Source organism: Toxotes jaculatrix, chromosome 4, assembly GCF_017976425.1.
Source record: "Toxotes jaculatrix isolate fToxJac2 chromosome 4, fToxJac2.pri, whole genome shotgun sequence".
NCBI classification, from domain to species: Eukaryota; Metazoa; Chordata; class Actinopteri; family Toxotidae; genus Toxotes; species Toxotes jaculatrix.
The window spans coordinates 11,088,369-11,112,946 of NC_054397.1; the positions used below are offsets into that span (position 1 = coordinate 11,088,369).

Sequence of the window (24,578 nt, forward strand, 5' to 3'; positions counted from 1 at the left end):
TAGTGGACTAAGAATAATAATAATAATAGAAGACCATGTTTGTTATTTTGCTTGGCTGATTCTAACCCTACATAATCTTCACTTATATTTTGTGTTGTGAAACATTGAAATGGTGCTGGTACATTCATGAGCTGTGCTCTACAAATACAGAGTGATGTCATTTTCACATGGTACTGGTGCAAATACAGATTATATCATGGTATGTTTTGGACTTCGTTGGTAAAGAGGTTTATGTGTATGTGGGTAAAGAGGGTGTGCTTGAAGAACAGGGCAGTGACTGTGCTTGTGTAACTGTTTATTTGTAACTGAGTTTTTATTAAGAAACAGTTTTTCTACAGTTTTTGGACTCAATCGGTTTCTTCTTTTACAACTATTTCCCCAGCCTTGGAAAAAAACCCGTTCAGATGGCACAGATGAGGCTGGTGTGTGTGTGTGTGTATTTATATGCAATGAATCTATATGTCTTATCTATATCTAATGTTTTTAGGATTATATATCTATATACCTATCTATATACTTATCTATATACCTATCTATATACCTATCTATATAACTCTTTATCTATATCTAATTTATATATTATTGTATTTTTGGAGAATCAGTGTATATAGAGCAATAGATATATATCTATTGCTCAACACAACTAACTCTCAAAACACCTAACAACCGCAACAAACCGACATACTCTGCAAAGAAAAATTCAAATGACCGCCACTATACAGAGCTATTCTATCTCTGAACACACTCGATCCCGCCACGTGATTCACATGACAAAGCGAACCAATCAGGTGATTCGTATGACGTCTGAAGCACTCACCTGCTTCAAACGTCAGTGACGAAACCACACGTTGATACAGTGGTTCAATACAGCTGCCTCATGAGCTACCGCGCATGTGTCGGAGCCTCGAGTGTTAGAGGACCATCAGTAGGGACGACTCCCACACTCTTCCAACCTAACCACCACCTTCAGTCAGGGTGCCGTTTCTACATGCATATGTTGGTGGTGCATGCCGGGAGATGGGGACGGCACGAATTGGCCAATTTCCCACACAGTAATACGATAGATAATAGAAAACAGCTTAGCGGCGCAGATGATTTTCTTTTCACGTGGTTGTGCTGCCCCCCATGTGATGCCGCCCCAGGCGGCTGTCCGGTTCGCCCGTGCCAAAAACCGCTACTGATGTTGACGCTTAACAGGCGGAGTCTCAGACGGTTTTTAGACCGACGGACGGTCGGCACAAAATCCTTGTCGTTTTTTATGATTCGGATACTCTCTTACTGCAATCTGACTGCGTTAAGTTGAGGCCTTCCAGCTCCTCTGGAGTCACTTTTAACAAGAGAAACCCTCGTTAAATCATTTTTAAAATAAGACGTTTAAATGAATATCTGTTCTGAGGAGACTGGTAAACAAGTTTTCACACGGAGGAGAGTGTATTTCGGCACAAACGGTAACCTCTAAGAAAAAACAAAATGTTTTATTTGCTTTTTTTTTGTATTTTTTAAAAGCCGTAGGATCAAGCTGATAAATTCGTATTCCTACCACGAGTCATCTTGCCGGTGTAGTCCGATCCCTGTCTACCGACGTTACTTTCTCACTTGCACATTTATACCTTTCTCTGTTTTTATTTTTCTTTGATGCACCCTAAACAACAAATGCTTTGTCATGAGACGCCTTAGAGTCTACAACATTGCATACTGACCCTTTGATATGAAACTGTGTGAAACTTTCTGCAGATCCGGACCTTCAGACATTCTGCAGAGAGTAAGGACCATGGAAGAACGGGAAAAGGACTTTGTCGCTACTCAATTTTATTTTATTATTTTATTTTGCAACTTTGAAAGTTTGTATTTTCAGAACTTTTATAAACACTTTTATATATATATATGTATCGTCCTGCAGTGTGATGTCTTAAGAGTGTGGGAAGTGATGTCATACAGGGATGGGGGGTTCGACGGGCGGGGTTAGGGAGTGACGTCACAAAGGAGCGGGGCTTATGCCATGTGGTGGGGGGTTGGGGGGGTCATAAATCAGGGGTCATAAATCACCCTTTTGACAGAAGGGTGTACCCTTATTCTCTCACCACCAAGCATCTATTCTGGCATCACACAGACAGGCAGTGTTTGTGCTGAGAGCTGAGCCTCTCTCTGGTCCATCCTGTAAGTGTGACAAAGACAAATGTTCAAATCATAATCTCATAATCATGATCATTATTATTAAATAAACATTTGCATTAGAGGCTAAATGTGACTATAGTTTAATCCATCTGAAAAAAAATCCCAACAATACTTACTCTGCTTGTTTGCCTACTTGAACTCCAATCTGTATTCTTTCAGAGGTCCACATTAGGAGTTAACACTGTGCAATACAAACGAACACAACTCATGGTAACACAATAACTATAGAACATACAATGATGCAGTGAACACCTGAGCATTAGAATGACATGACACAAACGTATAACACTGCCTGCTGAAAGAAGACGAACCACACATAAAGCAACAAATGAATAAATAAACCAGTGTATGTATATATATTTTGAAGCATTGACACCCCAACCATCAATGACACATTATGAATACAGTTACTACCATTTAGTTATTATTGTCATTTTTTGTATAACAAACACTCCCGCAACAATCATGACAATACTACTACTACTACTACTACTACTACTACTACTACTACTACTACTACTAATACTAATAATAATTTATCTCTTTCATGTCATAGTTTAATACTGTGTGTGTGTGTGTGTGTGTGTGTGTACATATTTGAGCTATGCTTACTGTAGCAAGTGCTAATAAATGTCGTCTGCATGCTGGATATCCAGTCTGTTTAAATTTGTACGTCATTAAATCAGTCTGGCAGTTGACTACTGGGAACCACAACCCACTCCTTTTCTCTAATGCACAGGGTATTTGTCAGAGTTGTAGTTGTCTAAATGATTTATAAATCAATGCATGTAACCAGCAGAGAAAACAAACATGCAGTAATGCTTTTAATTATTTGATGGCACGTGTGTTTCAAAGAAATGTTTGGCCACTTGTTTGTTTTTAATGACATTATCACATTGCAAAACATTTGAGGTGGTTTCATGTCATCTGTGATTGGCTGACAGACACTATATATATCAGACTGAATATTGGTTCTACACTAACAGTGAATATCACAGCACTTTTTGTTTACAATAAATTGAAAGAGGCAAATATTCAGAAAGGTAAGGATGAATTATACGTGTAGTAATGAAAGGAACATGCTGATGAGATCTTTGCATTTTGGCTGCAGCGGTAATTTTCAGTAATTTTCATGTGACAAGTTGTTTTGTTTGTCTCTTTGTAGATGCAGGCTTTCAGAGTGACGATTGTTGCTCTTGTTGTCATCATGATGCTGGTCTCCATCTCTTTGGTAAGGCACGACCTTTCTGTACTCGACCACAATTTACAACAAGGACACAGTGTGGAAATCTGACTGCTTGCTTGTAGCACTGATTTACCAAAATGTTTTGCTTACTTGTAAAGGCTAAACCAGCCCATGTGATTGAGAAGCGCTCAAGTGAAGAGGTCAGTGTTTACTATGTGTGTAATTACAAAAATCAAAACATTTTCATTAATTCAATTTTACATTTTTCAACCAGCTACTGAGAAACAGAGTTGAGATAGAAATATATTGTAATGAACCGCTCATTTTCTTTTTTCACTTGTTTTTTCCAACAGTATCGCCGCCCTATGATCACCAACAACATGTCGATCACCCAGCTTATTCAGCTGCTGCAGCTTGCGGGGCTCCTTAGAACATGATGGGATCGTGTTTTGAATAAATAACCTACTGGTTTAACGCAAATGAAAGCAATAAAGAACATTTAAAATGCAACTCATTTCATCCTGCTCTTTATTTTCCAAGTGCCTCAGTCTGAAAATCTAATCGCTGATGTGTTCACGTGAAATGTGCTGTGGTGGTGTGACATTGCAGTATAAACATACACTTGCTGTCTGGTATGGACACAAAACCTTTTATGAAAACACGCTCTCTGAGGTTTAAATACCAAAATTAAAATTTACTTATAATTTTCCACATGAATGTTTTAACAATCAGTATGAATATTTTCAACATTTATTTAATTTCTTTGCTTTTGGGAAAATCACAGTGGATATATTTTGGTTATCTATGACTACACCACCAGCAAGCAAATATTCTGGCACCACACAGGCAGGGGCAGCGTATCGGGGAGAACCTGTTCACTGATCATCATTTATAGAGCATTTTATTTCCAATGTGTTTCTTGTCTTTGGCAAAAAGTAAACATCCACAGAGTCTGTACATGCCCACATTGTAAAAGATTATCTGTACATTTCTGTACACAGTGTATCAGTCTTGAGCCAAATAGTGAATTCCATTTTCCCTGCACACAGAGTTCAAGTACAGACAACAATTGCCATAGCAACCCAACTGCAAGAAAAAAAAAAAAAAAAAAAAAATCACAAATGTGCCATGTCACAGTAACAGCACAGGTATGTGTCAGACCCTGTGAGATTCTGTCTGGAAACCCAGTGGGCTGAAAAACATGAACATGCCCTATGAAATAGGAGGTTTTGTTGAATATGTCATCCTCCAGACCTGTGCACTGCTTATAAAAGTCAGATATACACTGTTTTTCTTGGCACATTTCAGGGGTTTAAAGTGAAAATCCATAAGATCTTCAAATAAACATTCAGGCTTTGAGAGTCTCTTGTCCAGTTTGACTCTGTAACAGAGTGAGGACTTCCTGAAATCCTTTGCATTACCACATTGCTGTTTTAAACTGTGCCAGCAGCTGTTTCTGGTGTTCTCCAGTGATGCGTCTTCACCCTGATTTCACACCGAGGGTGAAAACACCATAATTTGACTTTTCTGTTGGTTGTAATACAAAGGAAAGTGGCAGTTTGCCTGACAGACAATGGAAGGCTGCACATTGTTATCGGTTTGCTGTGTGAGTTGCTACGTAATTATTGATATTTGGAATTTGGAATAACTGGAAAAAGACCTGTGGCATGAATACTACACAATGACACCATATGGAAAAAAGATTTCTGCACGATTTTATACATTTCCACCATTATTTAAAAGTTGTGTGAGTTTGTGCAAAGCTTGGCTGTGTATCATGATTGTAAAGAAAATACATTTTTTATTGTTATGATTTTATGTCAGACACTGTGTGCCTCTAGCGTTACTGAAAGCATGTCAGGAAACGACACATCATAAAACCTGCTGCCAAAATGATATTTTTATGAACTGCTCATCAATGCTGTGTTGCTTTGGTCCCTAAGGGCTCAGTTTTTTTTTTTTTAATGCATGTTACTGAGAGTCTTTGCATAGCTGTTAGAGCCACTGTTTTTGTTGTGATTGTGTTCCAATGAAAAAGGAGATGTTACAACCTTAGATACACCTTGTGTTTCTTTATGTTGCCTGCACTTTTTTTTTGCTATAATTTCTATAATAAAACAAAAAACAAACAAAAAACAAAAAAAAAAAAACACTTAGCACATGTAGGATTTTGCTCCATATTTTTGCACAGATGTGAGGGTAGTTCATACACACATCCTGTCTCGATCTTCAAGTCATTTCTGACCTTTTAAGCATTTAACCAAGACCACAGTCTTTCCCTAACCTTAAACATTAGGCACAATAATCATACTTTTGTTGCAGTGAACTGATATTTTGTTGCTGGAGTGGATGTTGTTGTGGTTATTATGAGAGACTGCTACAAGAGATGAAACACATGGTCTTCTGATATTTTTTTACAGATGTCCTGAGTTAATATTTCTCAAATTGGCAGATAGATTGATTCAAAAACTTTTCTTCATTGATAAACATGAAAACATTATTCAGGCATTATTAAATTTTGCTGTTTGCTGTTATAAATGAAAATAAAAATGTCTAGGAGACAGGATTGACTGTGAAGCATGAAATCTTACATCAAATACTTTAGAGTAATATTAATGATACTAAACAGTCTGAACTATGACTCTTCTACTTTATACTGTACATATCAAAGTTTTCAAACCAGTGTTGGTCTTCACACTTCTGCCCCTCATTGGGAAATAAAACTTTTTAAATCTCTTGATAGTCAGAGGAAAAAAAAATCTCTGGATTACACTTGCAACAGGTCGTAAAATTTAATGACTGCTCCAGAGGACATAAATGAGGTCCACCATGAGTAAACAAGATGATTACAGTATTTCAAAAGGATTGAGCAAGTATTGTTTTGCAGGTGAAAATGTGGCTCCAGGGCAACAGATATTACTGTTTCGCAAGAATGGATGGCTCAAATGGCACATCATTCTTCCCTGAATTCAATGGCAAATGTTTGAAATTCTTTTCTAAATGCAGCTGTGTTGTGGCATCGCCTGTCAACGCCTGTTTATGTTCTGCATTTAACTCAGAATTCAAATACTGCATGCTTTGAACAAAGGGAAGTGACACGTGAGTGTGATTATCATCTGTACAAATTGGGCTTAGTGTTTAATTCAGCTCACCTTGGGTCGGAAAATACTTTAAGCCTATCAGGATTATAAACAGGATGTGGCCCTTAATGTTACAAAAATACACCGTCTAGTTGAGCAAGGAAATTGTGTTCACGCCTATTTTGGTTTTGTCTCAGGAGGCTGCCATGAGACCGACCACATCTGAGATGAAGTAACACACCTTTCAAGCGTGAGCCTAATGTGGGCACACGGAGGCTGTTTAAAAGCTAATGGAGCTTCCCGAAGGTACCAGCGTGAAGGTAGAGAACACAAGCTTGATATTTAATTCATTATTAAGCCGTTTACACTCGAACTCCACAGTGGCACGCAGGCAGCTCTAACTTTCAAGGGATCTGAATTGCAGATTGAAGTGCAAGATGAAGTTTTTTCTTCTGATGATTTTCTACTTGGTCAATTCCCCTGTAGCTGTAAGTACAAAAAGAAAAAAAAATCAATACATACTCTTTCCACGTGTAATTTGTGTGAGCTGTGAATAATTTTCAGCTAATATGAAAAACTAAGTATTTTCTTGTGTTTTTTTACAGAATTGTCATCATTATCACAGCAGTGATTCAGATAGTGATGAGGTAAGAATGAATTCTCACCACTTTAGCAGTGAGTCTGACAGTGATGAGGTAAGAATCCTAACATTTATCAACAACAGTGAGTGTATAGCAAGACAACTTTGGGTTTTTTTTTTTTTTTTTTTTTAAATGATTGTGTTTTATTTTGTTGTGCTGCAGAGAGGCAATCGTTACCCAGGGCTTTGGCCCAAGCCATTTCCTCACTGGCCTTCCTTCCCTCTCTGGCCTCTGTTTCCTGGTCTGTGGCCGCAGCCGCCACCTGCTCCTGTCCCACCTCCACCTCCAATCCCACCACCAAAACCAACCACAACCACAACCCCAAGCCCAACTCCAAACCCAGGCACGCAGCCTCCCCAGACCACCGAGAATCCACGAGGAGACAATGGGTGAACGGTGCTGGTCTGAGAGCAGGAACAGCTGATTGAATTACTTTACTTTTATTCTCCAACAGAAAGGGTACTCAGTGATATAGAAATGTATGCTGTGTCTGTGTATGTTTGCATTTATATATGATTTAGGTGTTTTTTAAATTTTGAAGTCACTTTTGAAACAGATTTTATTGTCTTTTACAAAAATACAGATGTATTTGTTTGCAAGTCTTTACATTTCAGTATTGGTTCAGCAGCTTTTCCATATTCTTATGTATCCCTCTGTTAACCACTTTCATGCTTGTCACTTTAAATATAATTTTCTCAGCACAATGTCTTGTTTAACTCTTTTTCACATCAAATCATACCACAGTCCCTAAGAAAATGTAAAGAATGTACTGAAATGTTGTGATTTGGAAGATATAAAATAGAGATAGGCATTTGGTCAAGGTGTGATTATGAGTTTTGTAGAAGGTTGTGTCTTGGAGACGCCCGTGGGAGAATGCTGACGACACACCGCTGTAATATCCACTCAGTGGGCACACACTTCACCATCCCTGGATCAACATAGCTTAAGAGAGGGATGAGCGCTGAGCCTGTAATACCAGCTCTCTGCTTCATCAGTGAAGTCTCTCGGACTGTATTTTTTATCATGACTCAGCCTCTTGACCAATATGTTCATTCACTGAGCTGCACTGTCGACTATGCATTTATTCACAAAAGCTTTGTCAAAAACATGTACCACTGCAATCTCATTCTCACTAATATACATACATATACATTTTAATATACAACTTAATCCCAGTTCTTTCGTGTGTCATGTCTGTGCTCAATTACTCATGAATGTAATATTATTTCCACGTTTGTTGCAAGTTTGTTTGTCAATGTCAATTTAACTTGAAAACTTTATTAAGTAAAATGTCAACCTGCCAAACATCAGGCATAGGCTGGTGCAGGCAAATACTTTTGAATCATGTACTGAACAGTGTTTTTGCATGTTATTTGTAATAATTAATTAGTATTGATGATGAAAGTATGAGGCTTTTTGAAAAATAAATTCTAAGTTGAATGATCTTTGTGGAGGTAACATTTTTGTGGTAAAATGTATTTTTATCTCGGATGATGGTGGGATCTGTCTGTTTGAAGACAACATGACCAATACATGTTAGCAATGTCAATGTCAGGCCTTGCTGCAAAGAGTATTACATTAATAAGAAGTAGAAGTAATATTAATATTAATATTAATATTAATATTAATACAAGAGTTGTTGAATCTTTTGGACATGTGTGGAGGTTATATCCCATCCCAGTTACAATGATAATTTTAATTTTTTTGTGTGTGCAAAACCAGGTTCTCTCATCACTGGAGATTTCAGCTGGAAATTTAGAACCTTAAAAAAACAAAACACATTCTTTTCGCATCTCCTTTGATTTTTGCGTGCCTATTTTTACACCACTGTTATTTTATATTGTGAACTTAATACCTGATGAAGGTCTGTGACTGAAATCTTATTCCTGCTTTCCTTATTCATCTTCTCTTCATTCTTCTTTCTCAGTTTAGTTGCACATCACGCACATTTGGTTTGACCATAATTGCAGCAGTGAGACTCTTGACACATCAGCCGCACCCACAGGTGTTCTGAGTAACAGGAAAACCACAAGTCCTGGGTTCTTATGTGTTTTGTTTGTTCGTTTCTGTAGACATTACAGCATCATAATTGAGGGAAAACAGGCAGTTTAGAGAATTCAGTGGATTTTCTTTGGTTTTGACGTCACTGCTTCATTCACACAAAAAGAAGAGGTTGAATTTGTCTGTGTTTTTTCTGTCTTGTGATTGGTTGTTTCATGCTGTGAGCAGGGCATAAGTCAATGTTCCCTTCCATGCAGCTTCATTGAATTTACTGCATTCCTTGACAGCTTTCATTGATCTTGTGGAAACCAATTCAAAGCAATACTTTTTTTTTTCTTTTTGGAAATGATTACTTTGATCCTATTGTCATGTTTCACCATATTAGTGTCTGCAGTACCAGTAAGTACACTCACATTTTTTCAGTATTTTTCTGTTTAACATTTATAATTTCTCTACATTGAGTTGAAATTTAACTCAGTGTGTGAGATCTGCTGTGACAATGGTCATTTTGGGATTTTTCTTTTATGTTTGCAGGTCCATCCTAACGTCCTTCCTCCCCTGCTGTCACAACGAGGAACCACTCAAGCTCAAGCTCAAGTTCAGCCTATTGAAGCAACAAACCAGAAACCTGAATCTCACACTCTAGCACCGCTTTCCCCTAGCGTGAATCAACCACAGCCTGGGGTCCCGCAGCAGCTGGGTCCCCAGGGTGGACCCCAGCTTGTTCCTTCACCGCAACACTACATCTGGTCTCCACTAGGGGACAATCTGATGATCATCCCCCTACAGCCGAGCATCCGTGGATCTCAGCCTGCTAACCAGCCAGCACTCCCACAGCAGCCTCTGGTAGGACATAAAGAAACAAAAAAAAAAAAATCTAAAAAAAAAAAAAAAAAAATATATATATATATATATATGTATATATATAGCCCTTTTTTATTTATCAATTGTTATTTTCTTGTTTACAGCAATAAAAAATTAAAGCTAATTTTGAGTTTGTTGATGCTGTTGCTGTTTTTTTTTTTTTCAGATTTTCCCTCCTTATGGATACTTCCCTCTGTTTTCATTACCACACAGAAATCAGGTAATGTATTATTAAGAGACACAGTGTGTGACTGATCTCTCACTATCCATACTGCGCTGTACTATAGACTGTAGAAACAAAAATATTTTCCAACCACAATCCAGCTTGAAAGATTTAACCTTGGGGGGCTGGGGGTGGGGGTGTTTAACATATTTCTACAGTGTAGTGCAGGATTTTTTTTTCCTCTCACGTGCACTGTCAACAAGTACCATATAGGAAAACTGAAACTCTTTCATAACAGGCAGTGTTGTGGAAATAAAGACATCTGTACTTTGCCACAAGTTGATTTATGACTCTGAGATGGAAACTGAGGTGATGTTGTAATTGCAATCCTTTGTACTTAATTGACTGGTGTTTGGTGTAGGAGATGGTTAGAGTTGCATTTTTGTCTTATCTCATTGCAGAAATCTTTGACAAAAATTAAAATGTAAATGTCATGTTTCTCTCCATGCAGTTCTCCCCATATGGATTCCCAACGACCCTTGAAGCACCTCTCCCACAAACACCAGCTAATCAACCTCCAAACAGCCCAGTCTTACCTGCAGAAACGCCCGCTGAAGCTGCAGCTGCAGCTGCTCCTCAGCCAGTTCAGCAACAACAGGTATCTCTTGTGTACCTTTATAAAGCTAAATCTGACAGTGGAGCTCATACTTGCTCATACTTGCATTATGATCAGTCTAATTTTCATCCACAGGCTCCCCAAATTGTATACATGCTACAGCAGCCCATGGTAAATGCAAAATACTCAAACTTGGATATTAACCTAATCAATGGTCTTTGAAGTTTCACAGTTTTCTTTCTGATATATATGTATTTTATTTTATTTATTAATTTTTTTTTTAACGTGTTGCGTCATTCTTTACTAGAGCTCTCCTCTTGGCAGTCTCAGCTCAGAAGAGCTTCAGGTACATTAATGCAGCCAAGATTTTTATCTATCTCCCTTAGCTTGTTCAAACAATCTGCTCCGTGAACTCACTGATCCTATTGTTGATCCAACTGTCCTCCCTCCCTTTCCGCTTACTGCACCATGTCTTCTCTGTTTCAGATGGCAGCTAAAATGAGCCAGCTGGGTGCCTATGTGCCCACTGTGCTTACAAACCTGCCTACGGGAGCTGTTCAAACCGTAAGCCAGGCCGCTGGGCTCACCAACGTAGGACAGGCAGGCGTCGTGCCAACTGTGGTGACCTCGTCATCTGGAGTCCCACAGGCCCAGGGGCTGGCCAGCACTGGACCTCAGCCCAACACTAACTGTGTCCCTGCAGCTTTGGAGAGAGCAGCACAGGAGGTGGTCACTGTCCAAACGCCTGTTCAACCTGCACTTCAACCCACACAGGGAAACCTTGTCTGAGGCTTCAGCTATCAGCAGAGATAACACAGAAAGAGAGAAGATAAAACATGTTTCTGATTAAAACTAACAATGAAGTTTCTTGTGTTTAATCATAGTATTTTGCTAACTATGGACAGTTTGTTTTCTTACTTTCATTGTCTTTCCTTTTTTTATACAATATATAATAATAAAAATTGGTAGATGAAACATGAACTGTTCCCCCCTTTTAAAGCCGTGTATTCTTTGTTTTTGTATTTTAGTTTAAATGTGTTCTTTTAAATCAGCATTAACTAATTTTTTTGGCTTCTTGGGTGCAGCAGAGAGGAGCTGTCAGCAACACTTGCATCACCTTTAAAGCTGATGTGATGAACATGCTACGTGTCCCCCAAACACAGAGTAACAGTAGGATCAGTTAGGAGTCAGGTTTCTGGGCACCTGATGAAAGTACATCTAACGTTTACTCTCATTTTACTCTGTTTTGGTTTCCACCAACTCTTGAAGCAAAAAGCTGGTTCTTTAACTGCTAAATACTGTCATGACTAGTCCTTTTGTTTTGTTTTGAACCCTTTTGTGGACTCTTGGACCTTTGTGGACTCATTTTTAGTTTGTTTGGTCAAGTTTTATTAGTAGTTCCTGTTTTATTTTGAAGAGTTGGCCCTTGTGTATCTTGTCTTGTTCTACTTCCTGTCTTTGTCTTGTTTCCCGCCATTTGTGATTGTCTGCCCCGCCCTAATTATTGTCACTTGTTTCCCATTATCTTGTGTCTATATATTGTCTGCATCTCCCTTTGTTTGGTGCCAGTTTGTCTTGTCTCTCGTCCAGTGAACTAGTCTTATCTCTCATCATTGTAAACTCAAGTCAGGTTCTGTATTTATTTGTTACTTTATTTCTTGTTTGGTTTTTGCTCCTTGTTCTATTTTGCTAGATTGATTTTGTGTTTTGTACTTTTGTTTTTTTGTGCCCTTTTCCCCTTTAAGGGTGACTCTTATTTTGCTACTTTGTAAGAATAAACGTTATTGCTTTTGATTTTGTCTGTGGAGTCGTGCATTTGGGTCCAAGTCCTTGCTCTGTTGTGACAAATACTCCATTATGTTCACTAGCTAATCTCTAACTTTGGCTGTTTAAAAAAAAAAAAAAAAAAAAAAAAAAAAGAAGAAGTTGAGCAAATGCTCCATATGCTGAGAAGAACTGCTGAGTCAGATGATAATTATCAATGCTTTTGTAATTAGACAAAGTTTAACAGATTTAGTTTCATGTAACCTACATGCCATTAATTTGGCACTGTGTCTTTGACTTTCTTTGCTGCACCTGATTTTTCTCGGCAACACCCTGATCGTGTTCATACAGTGAGACACATTAGAAACAGCCCTACAGCGTTCTTCGCTATGTAAAATGCACATTGTCCTTCATTAGTCTTTAAAATTTAATTGTGTTTCATGAACCTGATGTTGTTTTCTCAAATGCTTTATGTGTGAACCTGAAATAACTTCACCTGTATGAGAATTTTAAATTTACTCAACTGCCACCGATGGTGCTTACACAAGTGCTTTTTTTTCTCCACCCAATAACACCATAATGTCAGGGGAGTGGACACAGCGGTTGTCTAATCATCAAGTTGAGACGTTTTCTTCCCAGTTAATGGATTTTGGCGCAAGTGCAGCACTTAAGTGTCCCCACCGGCTCAGATACAGTGAGTGTTTGAGTGGTGTATTTTCATTTTTTATTTTTCTGTCACTAATTCACTGTTCCAGTACAGCCATTAAATCAGTCTAAATATAACAAAATGGCGTATGACAGAGTCCAAATGAGTCCAAATTAACAGACTTGACACATGTTGTGAAGCAATGCAGAAGTGGAAGCACTGTAATACAATCATAGCATTCATCATCAAATTATCATCAGCTCTAATACAGTGCATTGCCTGTTACAAAGTTCTGCAAGAGCTCTGTGATGAGATGTGATATTTTAGAATGATCTACCACAGATATAATGTTAAATATCCATTCCCCGAATTGGATTCCAGTTTATATGCGAACCTGTTGACCTCTCTGAGTGTAAAAGATGTTGCAAGGGGCCACTTGATAAAACACATCACGGAGGGATCAAATATGATTAATGTGTGTTTCAAGCCAAGAAATGTATTGCGAGACTTCTCATGGAAAGATAGCTGCCAATGTTGTAATCGTAAAAAAATGAAAATACTTGGCTCATCACCAATACCTGTCAAAGGTTTGCTCGTCCTTTGTTTTCCCAGCAAATAAATAGGAGTAGGTCTCTCTCCACAAATCACACCCCTCCTCAGCAATCCTTCAGTACTCGTGTGCTGCCAGAAAGGAAAGGTAATGTAGACAACTAATATCATATGACATTTCTTAAATAAAACATAATGCAATGACCTGTTTCAAGCTGTTGGAGTGAATGCTGTTGAGAACAATAACAAAAAAAAACCCTTTCTTTGACAGCTTATTTCAAAATGAAATTCATCCTCCTTGCTGCTTGCATCCTTGGGATGGCTCTCTGTGCACCTGTAAGAAAAATATCATCAATTTCTAAATATTTCATGTATAAAATATTGCTCTTCCACATCCCACCACAATATTCAGTGCTGTAAATGACTGACCAAAAAAAAAAGAAAAGAAAAGAAAAGAAAAATCAAACCTTAAGCCCAATGTGCTGGCTGTTTTGAGGCTTTTGATTATTGCATCTTCATCAGCAGATGGAGGTTCCTTAATTGCCATGGACATGTAATTACATATATATTCAAATTCAAATTGTCCTCTTTATTTTCTGAGCATTGCAAAGAATTCTTCTCCATGTTGATTGCAGACAATATACTATTTAAAAATCTAAAGGTTAGTCGAAATTATAATTTTTTTCACTGACCTTCAATCCACTGAAGCTGCAGTATTTTGTCTTTTAAATCCTTTTAGCAGCGGGAGATGTACATGGAGTTTGATATCCATCATGCTCCAGCTCAGGTACGGTAAGACGCAGCTCAGGTGCACTGGTGTGTGCCATGACATACACACAAAGAAACCACAGTAAAGGACCCATTTTCAGTTACAGGTCTGCTATTATCTGTTAACCACTGATGGCAATCTCCACAGCTGTTGATGGCTTTATTACCTAAAGTTTGCTGCTTTTTGTTGTAACCTACATTCATATAAAGGTTAATAGGATTAATATGATGTTTACAGGCAGCCCAGGCCATCCCTGCTGGAGCCCCTGTTGGAACTCTGGAAGTTGTAAGAGCTTAATTGTATTCTATTTAACACTTCACAACAGATTAAACAGTGGTTGTCAAGTGTGCATGTAAAAACATTTGGGCAGTGCTTTGTAAAAAAGACTGCAAAAAATTTATAGTTATAATAATGACAATAGTCAATTAAATGCAATTGTGAAAATTTGGATCTTTAGTCAGATTTGTCTTTTCAGATATCTGAATAATCTTGACTGTTTCATTTCCAGCTTCTCCCGGTCGATGCCCAGAGACAGCTTGTTGGAGGACCTGTGAGTGACACAGTACAGCTTGATATTTACATTACTATTGTGTGTGAATGTGATAGTTTGCAAAAGCTCAGTTCAAAGAATTTGAGATGCACTGAAAGCCTACACTACCATCATCCAGTCCAACAAAAAGCAGCTTTAGAGACCTCATGTAAGCCACACAATAAAGCTAGATAATGTGTGAACCATTACACCTTTAACCACGTGTGTGTGCCTGCATGGCTTTTTACTGAAAGGTCCGTGGTTTCATCAAGCAAGAAATCCCCGAGCCAAACGGCAGAGAGACCAAGGAGGTGGTAAGTGTCTGTAGATTTTATTCTTTCTCACAGAACTCACGTGAGATTTTATTGAGCTAATGATCTCTTTTCTTTCTCATCTCTTCTTCCAGTTCTACCCTTTTGGTTTTGACCTGCCGGATCCTGCTGCTGCTGCTCCCGTTGCCCCTGCTGCTCCCGCTGCCCCTGCTGCTCCAGCTGTCCCTGCTGCCCCCGCTGCCCCCGTTGAACCTATCATTTCTGCTGGTGCCTCTGTAAGAATGGCTATGGATTTGCAGTTTGAGCCATTAAAGTTTAATGAACCAGTAGGATTTGGTCACATTCAGCTGTCAACCATTTAAATGGTTAGACTAATTTGAAAGTAAAATAATAGCCTAAAATTACTGCAGCAGGTAGGAAACTGAGATTGAGTTGGAGTTGAGGGCAACGGGTTCATTCTAAGAAATGAGGGTTGCATCAGAGAAACAGTCTTCCAAGTTTTTTTCTGCTGAGGCGTTGAGAAACATCAACTCATCAGTAAACATGTGAGAAGCTGTCCTCACTCCTGATTGGCTCATCAGAAACCTCTGTCATTTCAGCCTGCCAAACCCAGCGGTGATGATGATGATGATGACGATGACTAAAAAAAATCAGAGTCAGCAGAATGTGCACATTTGTGCGTACACAGGTACACAAATACACAAAATACACATTGACATACATTTAGCACACAGAGTGTGCTCTACTCCTGCATAATTTAGACTTTTACATTTTAACAAAATTTCTTTGTATTCCTGGGTGAAAAAAAAATGAAAGTTTTGTCATCACAAGAACAGTTAAGATGTATTTGCCTCTCTTCCCACTTTAGGTGACTCACAGCTTACCAGAGTGAAAGATGACGAGCCAACACTGCAGTTTCCCAAAGTATGAAAAATGTGATGTCATGCCTTTGAAAAGAAAAGGGTGCTGTGCAACTGCTATTTTACAAAAAAATTGGTGCAATGCTTTCCTATGGAAAAGAAGGCAAAAAGTGCAAGTCTTGTGATCAAAAAAACAAAAAAATGGTTATATGCAACAACTGTTTTTCATCCCTGGTTATCTAAGTTTACTCCCTCTTCTCCGGGATAGGAGATAAGAACAAGCAACAAGTTTCTTCAATTGAATTTTCCTGTCTCTATGCTTTATAACAAAATAAAAATACCTGATTCATTCTCTGGTTCTTTTCTTCAAATAACTATATAACAGTGTCATCAAAATGAAATCTCTAATTACATTTCACATTTTGTAATGAACATTTGTAGCTTTTGGACTCATTCTGCACAAGTTCAATAGTCACAACCAAACAAACACACATCCAGTAAGATTTGAAGACCATACTGTCTCATACATGAAGGAAGTTTTATTCAGTTTTCATACTGTTTAAACATGTGAATAGTTTCTAATTATCTCCTCTGTGTACACCTTTATTACTGTTATCCTCAGTTACTTGGCTTGGATTCTTTCAGCTCGGTTGCTGTCATTAATTAGAAACACGATGAAAATTCAAGCAACTAGAAAATAAAGATCATTACACTTCATTATGTTTTTATATTAGTATTAGGTGTGATGTTGCCATTTCAGATTTTTATGCCTCAGCACTGCAGTAGTGCAGAGTTAATAAAACTGTTGTGATGGCAAAATGAGGAGCAAGCAGAGTGAAGGTGTTCTGTACTCTAGACAGTGTAATCAAACAGTCTGCTATTACACAGAAAGTGGATTTGACCACTGGTCATTTAGTAAAGCTGAAGACTAGACACCTGTACTGTACCTACTCATTGGGTAACATCACTCCCATAGGCTGTGATTGGCTCTCAGGTGAGCTGGCATCCTATAAAAGCCAAAGAAACTCTGTGGAAGATACAACTGGCATCACCTCCAGCATTCGTCAGTCTCTCCAGTGGTGTATTGTTTTTGTCGTGTTTGCAGAAGGTGAGTTGAACATAAGTTATTGGAGGCTCTTTTAATACGTATAAACCGGATGATTTGTAATGATGGATTTTATGTCTATAGGACTTTGACACTGCAAAAATGAGACTGGCCATCCTCTGCCTCTGTCTGGCAAGCACAGCCTCAGCTGCACCAGTATGTTTGAAAAAATAGACAAAGCTTTTTCTCTCACAGCGGGAACTTTATTCTCTCATTTCAGGCAAAGTTCTGTTTGATTTGACTATTATTTAAATTTTCATTGTCTGTTTCTGCTTGTGTTTTTATTTTCAGTCAGCCTTTCATTACCTAACTCATTACACAGGATCCAGACCACAGGTACCACCCCCACAGGTAATCATGCACATACATTGTGAGCTGTTAAACAACTGTGTCAAAAATTGTTGTTTCTACTGTGCAAAAATTTCCAAGTGGACTCAACTATTCTCTGACCATTTTGATGATTTTATGTCCTTTCAGGTGAAAAATCCTTTCACAGCTGGTCAGCCTCTCCCACAAACTGGAATCCCTGGCGCTTACAGTGTGGAACTAGTATGTCACACTCTTTCATACTCCATGTGCAGGCTGTGCTGCCTCTTAGGTGTAGTTTATATGAAAAGTTGCTCTTGTTGTAATTACTTATTGTGCTTACAGTACAACAGTACACTTACACATATTTGTGTTTTGAAGATTTACCCCCACAGATTTCCTGCTGGTGTAGGTGGACCAAATGGTGGCCAGGTAAGTAAACACACATTTTTCAGAACCATGTTCTCTTAAAAAAAAAAAAAAAAAAAAAAAAAAAAAAAGGGGATAAAACATCACCCAACAATTTTCCTTTTTTCTTTTCTCTCTTACTGCAGCCCTATCATGGTTTCATCAAATACTCCATTCCTCAGCCACCAGGCAGACAAAGTGTGGAAGTCGTAAGTGTTTTTTTTCCCCCTTTTTTATTCAGATTACACACAATATTGTGACTGAAAACGCTGTAGTCACTGCTTGTAGGTGATGTATTAAAATTTTTGTGTTCTTGTGTTGTTACATTTGCAGTACTACCCCTATGACTTCTCTCAGCAAAGGGTAAACACATGTCACAAGATACATGATGTAAATATAAAATAACCTGTGACCTGTACAGTACTAAATTAGTGCTTTTACTTTTGTTTCAGATTATGGCAAACATCCCGCCTTTGACAAACGTCCCTCAGGTGAAAAATATGAGACATTATCTATTTTAAATCTCAGTTATGCCCTTTACTGGTTTTCATTTCTTTGTGAGAGCATATTTTAATCGTGGTTTTAATTTTCTTTTTTTCCACAGGTTCTCCCGTTTGAATATCCTCCTCAAACTATTCCTCAGCAAACCCTGAATGTGAGAAAAAGAAAAAAACAAAAATGTCATCTCAGTGCACTTTGAAAATATTCAGTCGATTGATTGTGGGTCTTTGTTTACATTTCTCCCATAAAGTTGGTGTTTTTCTTTTCATTTTTCAGATTCCATCATTTGATGCCAATCCTCTCCCATCCCAGGATCCCCTGCAACCTCTCCAGCAGGACCAGCCCACGCAGGTAAACCAGGTAATTATACAATTACATATCTCTTCAAATTTATTAAAGTTTAATGAAACTTGTACTGCAAAATAGTGCACATACTGAAAATAACATGACTAAATGCCATCTGTAGGGAGAGAAATCAAGAATACTTGCTTTAAATAGCTTCTTTGTCTTTGCAGATGCCAGCAAAGGTGTGACGTGGATGAGAGGCATGAAAAGGAGGTGAAACTGTTTCTTCCTCCTCAACAGTCAGACACATGTATTGGAACAAATTACCTTAAATGATTAGGACTGAATATCTGTTTCATATGTTCTTACTAAAGCTAAAGTGAAATGCCAAGGTGATCATAAAATAACCCATTTTTATTAAGAACACTGTTGCAATAGTAACTTTGTAACTTAACTTTGTAGTCATAGCTTCACAATAACCTGTTAAGACCTGTAAAACCTTTCAGCAGATATCTTCTGTCAGCTATCAACTACAGAATTAGTCTTCAATATTATTGTGGAAATGGAGCATTTTACTACATCTAAGAATTATGCTGCATATTGCTATTAATTAATTTAGAGTTTTCTTTAAATGTCATTTTCTTTTAAGAAATAAACTTTACTTTTTCAAGCAAATTTTTTTGCTCTCACTGTTGCCTCCCACACACCCAAATGGTTTTTCATTTACACTCATTCTCTTCAGGCCTCGGCCTCCCACACGCCCACCCACAGCCCCCTGACTCATGGTTTTTCACGCCACCCTAAATGATAACTTGAAATTGCCCACTTTAAAAGTAACAGTAAGTTTCAACTTACGTCACAAAGTTCATTGTTGAAAGATGGGCTTACTTCATATTCTCTGTTGGCAAAATTCTTATAACAACCCTAGCACAGTAAACAGATTAAAACCTTGATCAAATCAATATTTGCTGTGGCAGGTAGGTTCCAAGCATCTTGGAGAACTTGCCACAGTCCTTCTGTCTCAGTGTCTTCTGTCTCTTCATTTCATCCAGGCTGACTCCATGACGTTGAGACCAGGTCTCTGTGGGGGCCATGCCATTTGTTGCAGGAATCTGAAGATAGTTCTCTATGAATCTGTCTGTATGGATGGATGGATGGTGGTTCATGATAAAAAAGAATTGTGCTGTATTGTAACATATGTAGTCAGAAACTCAAAACCATAATATAAACCATAAACTTGTGAAAAATTCTCAACATTCACAGTGGCACTGCTCAGCAGGTATCATCAAGTAAGGGATCACAACTCAAAGGGTATTGTTTGCACCCCATAGACTTGTCACATGACTTATCAGTGCCTCCCTCTTTGTTCACTCTCTGTCCTTGGTCTTCTGGGGAGCTGCTGGAGCCAACATAACAGGTGCAATGCATCACCCTGATTGAAGGAAAAGTCAGCGCTTGATCAAAAAGATGGCCAGTGTTTCGAGTTCCAGAGCGAGCAGGGCTGAGGCTGTGTGAGTTCCACCTGTGGTATCATGATGGGGGGCAAAATTTAGATTGGCTGTGGGGTCAGAAGTTTGCTTTATTGGTTTTATTCACATTGTGTAAATTGGGGAAATTTCTGAAGTAGGTAGTCACTCTGCTGTTTCTCGGCCCAGCCCACACCGGGACATTCACTGCATACAGGCAATTTAAACTGCCATTGTCTTAGTTTGAGAATTTTATTAGTCTAACCACTATCCTGTTGCCATAGTTTTATCTATTTTAATTACTGTATTTTTCATGTATTTGTTTAAGGCAAATCTTAATTGTGTCACTGTGTGCTCATTCAGTTTGTGCATGTGTGTGAACAACAGTGTTAAGACTTAACTGATGTAATTGATAGACCAGCTTTTTTTAAATTTCATAGTTTGACTTGTTTTTACCGTTCACCTCATTGAGTGTTGGTTTTGTCACTGTTTGTACAGAGCAGAGCATTTTATTACAGTCCTTTGCATAAGGGTCTTAAAATGGGTCTTTAAAATCAATTAAATTGTGATCTACATTTGGAGTCTGTTGTTGATTCATTGGCATGTCTTCACCAGGCATGTCCAGCAAACCAAATCAGAGTAGCATGGGAAGTTGCCATTGTAATGGCACATGTTTTTTTTCCCCCAGCAATATGGGAGGACAGAGACTCCCAGGTGAAAATTAAGATGTGAGCTTTCAATAGTGGAAAGGTAATTTGAAAATGATTTTCCACATGTACAAATTGCCTGTGCAGAAAGGACCATTAGCTCACAAAAAAGGGGAAGCTAAAAGATATATTCTTGTTTTAGAGGAGACTAAAAGGAAAAGCATCAGATATGATTTTCCAGGGGCTAAATTTTCTTAATGGTGATTAAAAAAAAAACAAAAAAAACACACACCCTTTGTTCTTTGTGTTTCAGCTGCTGACAGGACCCTGGGGGAGACTAGTCTGTAGACAATGTTATTGACCAAACCTGGATCAGAGATCTGAAATCATTAATTTGTGCTGCACCCACTGTGACTTTTTTTTAGATGTCATGGAGGAGGCTAGCGCTATGGCGGAGGGGGGGCTTGGAACCAGCGGCCCACTGCCACAGCAGGGCAGACACAACAGTCACAACCTGCTTTAAATGTCCAGAAGCTGAAGCAAGACATCTGTCAAGAGGTGGCAGCTGAGATCCAAGCCCAGGTATCTTGCATTGCACAAGATATGGTTAGATAGTTCAAAGCAGATCTAGGAGCAGGAACACTCACTCCATTTACCCCACCACCTGCCAGTTTCTATGCCTGGACTAGTCATCCCCACCACTGAGGCATGATTATACAGTAGTTTATTGTAATGGAGGGATGAAGAATGTCATGTGGTCACGCCTCTGGATTTTGAAGTAGCTTGAAGCATGGGGGTGCGAATGTGTGAATAACAATAATAATCAAAAATAACCTAATCTTAGCTACATTTCTCACTAGAGGGGATGAAATTCACAACAGCAAATGCATTTAAACTTGTAGAACTCCACAGCACAGAAGGCAAGGGAAGGAGAGGTACCATAGAACAGAAATAACACAGAAAATTACAGTTGCTGTTGGAAAGTGTCTGGCACAGTATCGGTTTCAAGTCTATACTTCTCAATCAGAGCACAGCACATATAATAAAGTTACAGTATATGTGTCTTAAATATTGCATACGCTGCATCATAAATACAACATTTATGATGTACCGTAGCAATATTGGTTACAGCGATTGAGTACATTTGCCCACAGTGAAATGTAACTGTCTTAGGAAAAAAAAAAAAAAAAGAATACCATAATGGGAAAATATCTTCCTGATCCTCACTCCCTGGGGACAAAAACCTGTCACGACAAGTCTTAACATTCATCTCTTCACTTAAGATACACAGGCGCCATCCTCTCACGCTATAGTGGTCTCTCCTTCAGAAGTTTTCTTTCCTGGAACTTCAGATCACAGAAATTCATAACTTCTATCACCCACAGCTGAGGACATGTTGACAGCAGGTTTAAAAGCCCTAATTTGACTTGTCACATGCTCAGTATGATGGCCTTTGCTCAACATAACACTTCTATAGTATTATGAAAGTACCAGGACAAGTATACAAAAAGGTAGTTTTCTAGAAATAAACACTGTGATTGAGAATATGATGGAAAGTGAAAGCAATATATTTTCAGGTCTGGATGGATACAAGGAAAGGAAAGACGACAGCATGTGTGTGATTTTTGATCCCAAACTGTTTGACCAACATTTTTCAGTAAAGATGTTTAGAGGGTGATAACAGAAGAACTGAGCGAAACACAGCTCTACTTCAGAAGTGCTTTCTTGCAGTCAGACAGAAAACAGAAAAATGGAAACAATGCAAAAGCAGAGAGGAGCAACGTAAAAAAAAAAATGGTTTGAAGTTTTCAGACTGTGAAACACATAGAAAGACTCTAGTGCTCTTCATGCCCTTTGATGTGTTTTTAAGCTGGTTATGTCCATAGTACCCAAAAAGTGCACTCTGATTTTGGACAAACTTTACAAAGTGCAGGGAGAAAACACAGTGCGATCCAACAAAATGGGTTATTTCAACTTTATTTCTTTCCATCATGGTTCGATTTTAGCTGTTGTTTAGTTACTTGTTATGAACTGAATTCCCAAGATATCACTTCATCAGAACTGATATTTTTTCAATAACACATAAAAGCTAACCATGTTAGTGATTACATTTAAATTAGGCAATGAATCCACAGATCACATATTTTTATATACATATACTGTACAATGCTTCAACAGGCCCATATAAGGCTAAAGAAAGAATTGATTAAAATTATAGTTTTACAGTAACATAGTTACTGTATTTGTTCATCGAGCCTTGAGAATCACAGAAGGCGTAAACTGGTATGATATAAATCCTGTAATTCCGATGTATTTGTTCTTTAGAAATCAACCCATTGTTTTCTTTACTCAAACCAAGCACAGTTTATTTAAGTTGGCAAAAGGTAGGAATTCCTGTTGATACAGAAAGTCTTCAGTATATAACCTCATTAACCTTCTCATTGCCCCTTTTTTCAAGGTAGAAAACAAAGAAACAATTTCATTGTGTGCCAAGATAATAACAGTAAAAGCTGTGAAGGGCCAATGAAGAGATTATTATCTTAGTTAAACTCATTAGCTCAGCAGGTTTCAGGCAAGAATGTCTAGAATACATTTCTGTAGATTACAGAGTAAGTCCTTCATTATCTGATTTGGACCCACAAAAAAAGAGAAACATGAGAAACCCGCAATGTTCCAAACCGCTCTGATGTGGCGCCACACCAAATACAAACAAGGATAACTGAAAACTCAGACAGTGAAAAAGAGGAACTTCCCATTGGCTGTGTGTGTGTGTGTGTGTGTGTGTGTGTGTGTGTGTGTGTGTGTGTGTGTGTGTGTGTGTTTGTGTGTGTGTGTGTGTGTGTGTGTGTGTGTGTGTGTGCGCGCACGCGTGTGTATTTTTCTACCACACAGACCTGCTATAAATTTGAATGTTTTTGTGCTTGCAAATTGTGTTTGGAAAACTGATGTTAAATGGGCCAAATGGTCTCATTTGAAACATGACAGAAATCATGAAAGAAAGAAGTGTTCAGTGGTTTTACTTAAGTGAAAGTACCAACACAATAATGTAAAAAATAAGTCCTGAAAGTGTCAAACGTTTCTGCAGCAAAGTGTATCCTGTTGCTGATTAATATGTGATGTTATTAGATTGTTATTGTTATAGCTGGAGAAAATGAAGCTAGTTTTTTTTTTGTTTTTTTTACAATTAGATAGGGTCATCTTGTGAGATGATTAATAGATGAGGGGGAAAAAATGCTGCTTCACAGATCTGCACTCTTTTTTGGCTTTGTCTTTGATCTTGTCTTCTAAGAAATATTAGATAACTGGTAACAATTTGTAGGCATGAAATATGTCTGAAATGTGACATGGGGCCCCAAATAAACAACACATTCTTTGTAAACGGGCACAAGCAAAAACATTTAGAAACCGCCGGTTTAATCTTTAATAATGCATTGCATTTTATAAGTTAATAATCAGATTTTTACAGTTAAGCAGCAGATGACATGACATAATATTGTTTTTACATAAAATGTTAATCTGAAACGCACTTCTAAAATGAACCTAGTGGAGTGAAAAGTGTAAAGTATCAAAAAAACTAAAATACTGTAAAATAAAATTCTCTTTAAGTGCATCATTTGAATGAATATACTTTCCATTGCTGCTAAAGTGTGCATTGTAGTACTTTCATGATCCCTGTTACGATCATCACTGTTTTCAGTATTTTGATTTTAATAACTAAACAACTAAAAGCTATTTTTTACAGTAC

At 38.1% G+C, this 24,578-nt stretch overlaps 4 protein-coding genes and 1 long non-coding RNA gene across 8 annotated transcripts; all 5 read left to right on the plus strand.

Annotated features, from left to right (window-relative positions):
* Positions 1-3,160: 3,160 nt before the first annotated feature.
* Positions 3,161-3,871, plus strand: LOC121181129. The gene is made up of 4 exons (XR_005893988.1): positions 3,161-3,218; positions 3,341-3,406; positions 3,520-3,561; positions 3,715-3,871. It is a non-coding gene; the product is annotated as an uncharacterized LOC121181129 (long non-coding RNA).
* A 2,841-nt stretch (positions 3,872-6,712) lies between these two features.
* LOC121180825 (anther-specific proline-rich protein APG-like) lies at positions 6,713-8,519 on the plus strand. Of its 2 annotated transcripts, none has more exons than XM_041036484.1 (3): positions 6,713-6,929; positions 7,047-7,136; positions 7,245-8,519. In XM_041036484.1, the coding sequence occupies exons 1-3, from the start codon at positions 6,879-6,881 to the stop codon at positions 7,473-7,475; spliced, it is 372 nt and encodes a 123-aa protein (XP_040892418.1). In that variant the 5' UTR covers positions 6,713-6,878; the 3' UTR covers positions 7,476-8,519. The 2 variants fall into 2 exon arrangements, with proteins under 2 accessions (XP_040892418.1, XP_040892419.1); XM_041036485.1 differs by having other exon boundaries at positions 6,732-6,929; positions 7,047-7,088.
* A 799-nt stretch (positions 8,520-9,318) lies between these two features.
* On the plus strand, positions 9,319-12,520 carry LOC121180779 (DNA translocase FtsK-like). Of its 3 annotated transcripts, XM_041036420.1 has the most exons (7): positions 9,323-9,482; positions 9,618-9,929; positions 10,114-10,167; positions 10,622-10,768; positions 10,862-10,897; positions 11,034-11,072; positions 11,213-12,520. In XM_041036420.1, the coding sequence occupies exons 1-7, from the start codon at positions 9,429-9,431 to the stop codon at positions 11,513-11,515; spliced, it is 945 nt and encodes a 314-aa protein (XP_040892354.1). In that variant the 5' UTR covers positions 9,323-9,428; the 3' UTR covers positions 11,516-12,520. The 3 variants fall into 3 exon arrangements, with proteins under 3 accessions (XP_040892355.1, XP_040892356.1, XP_040892354.1); XM_041036421.1 differs by lacking the exon at positions 11,034-11,072 and having other exon boundaries at positions 9,319-9,482; XM_041036422.1 differs by lacking the exons at positions 10,862-10,897; positions 11,034-11,072 and having other exon boundaries at positions 9,319-9,482.
* A 1,278-nt stretch (positions 12,521-13,798) lies between these two features.
* scpp7 (secretory calcium-binding phosphoprotein 7) lies at positions 13,799-16,446 on the plus strand. Its single transcript, XM_041036693.1, has 9 exons — positions 13,799-13,833; positions 13,957-14,021; positions 14,425-14,472; positions 14,692-14,739; positions 14,963-15,004; positions 15,238-15,297; positions 15,390-15,530; positions 15,855-15,943; positions 16,124-16,446. Exons 2-8 carry the CDS (start codon positions 13,968-13,970, stop codon positions 15,897-15,899), a joined length of 438 nt encoding a protein of 145 aa, XP_040892627.1. The 5' UTR covers positions 13,799-13,833; positions 13,957-13,967; the 3' UTR covers positions 15,900-15,943; positions 16,124-16,446.
* Positions 15,920-19,395, plus strand: LOC121180059. The gene is made up of 12 exons (XM_041035184.1): positions 15,920-15,943; positions 17,092-17,223; positions 17,305-17,376; positions 17,512-17,571; positions 17,698-17,769; positions 17,908-17,958; positions 18,081-18,143; positions 18,268-18,297; positions 18,387-18,425; positions 18,539-18,589; positions 18,712-18,795; positions 18,951-19,395. Exons 1-12 carry the CDS (start codon positions 15,920-15,922, stop codon positions 18,966-18,968), a joined length of 696 nt encoding a protein of 231 aa, XP_040891118.1. The 3' UTR covers positions 18,969-19,395.
* Positions 19,396-24,578: the final 5,183 nt, after the last annotated feature.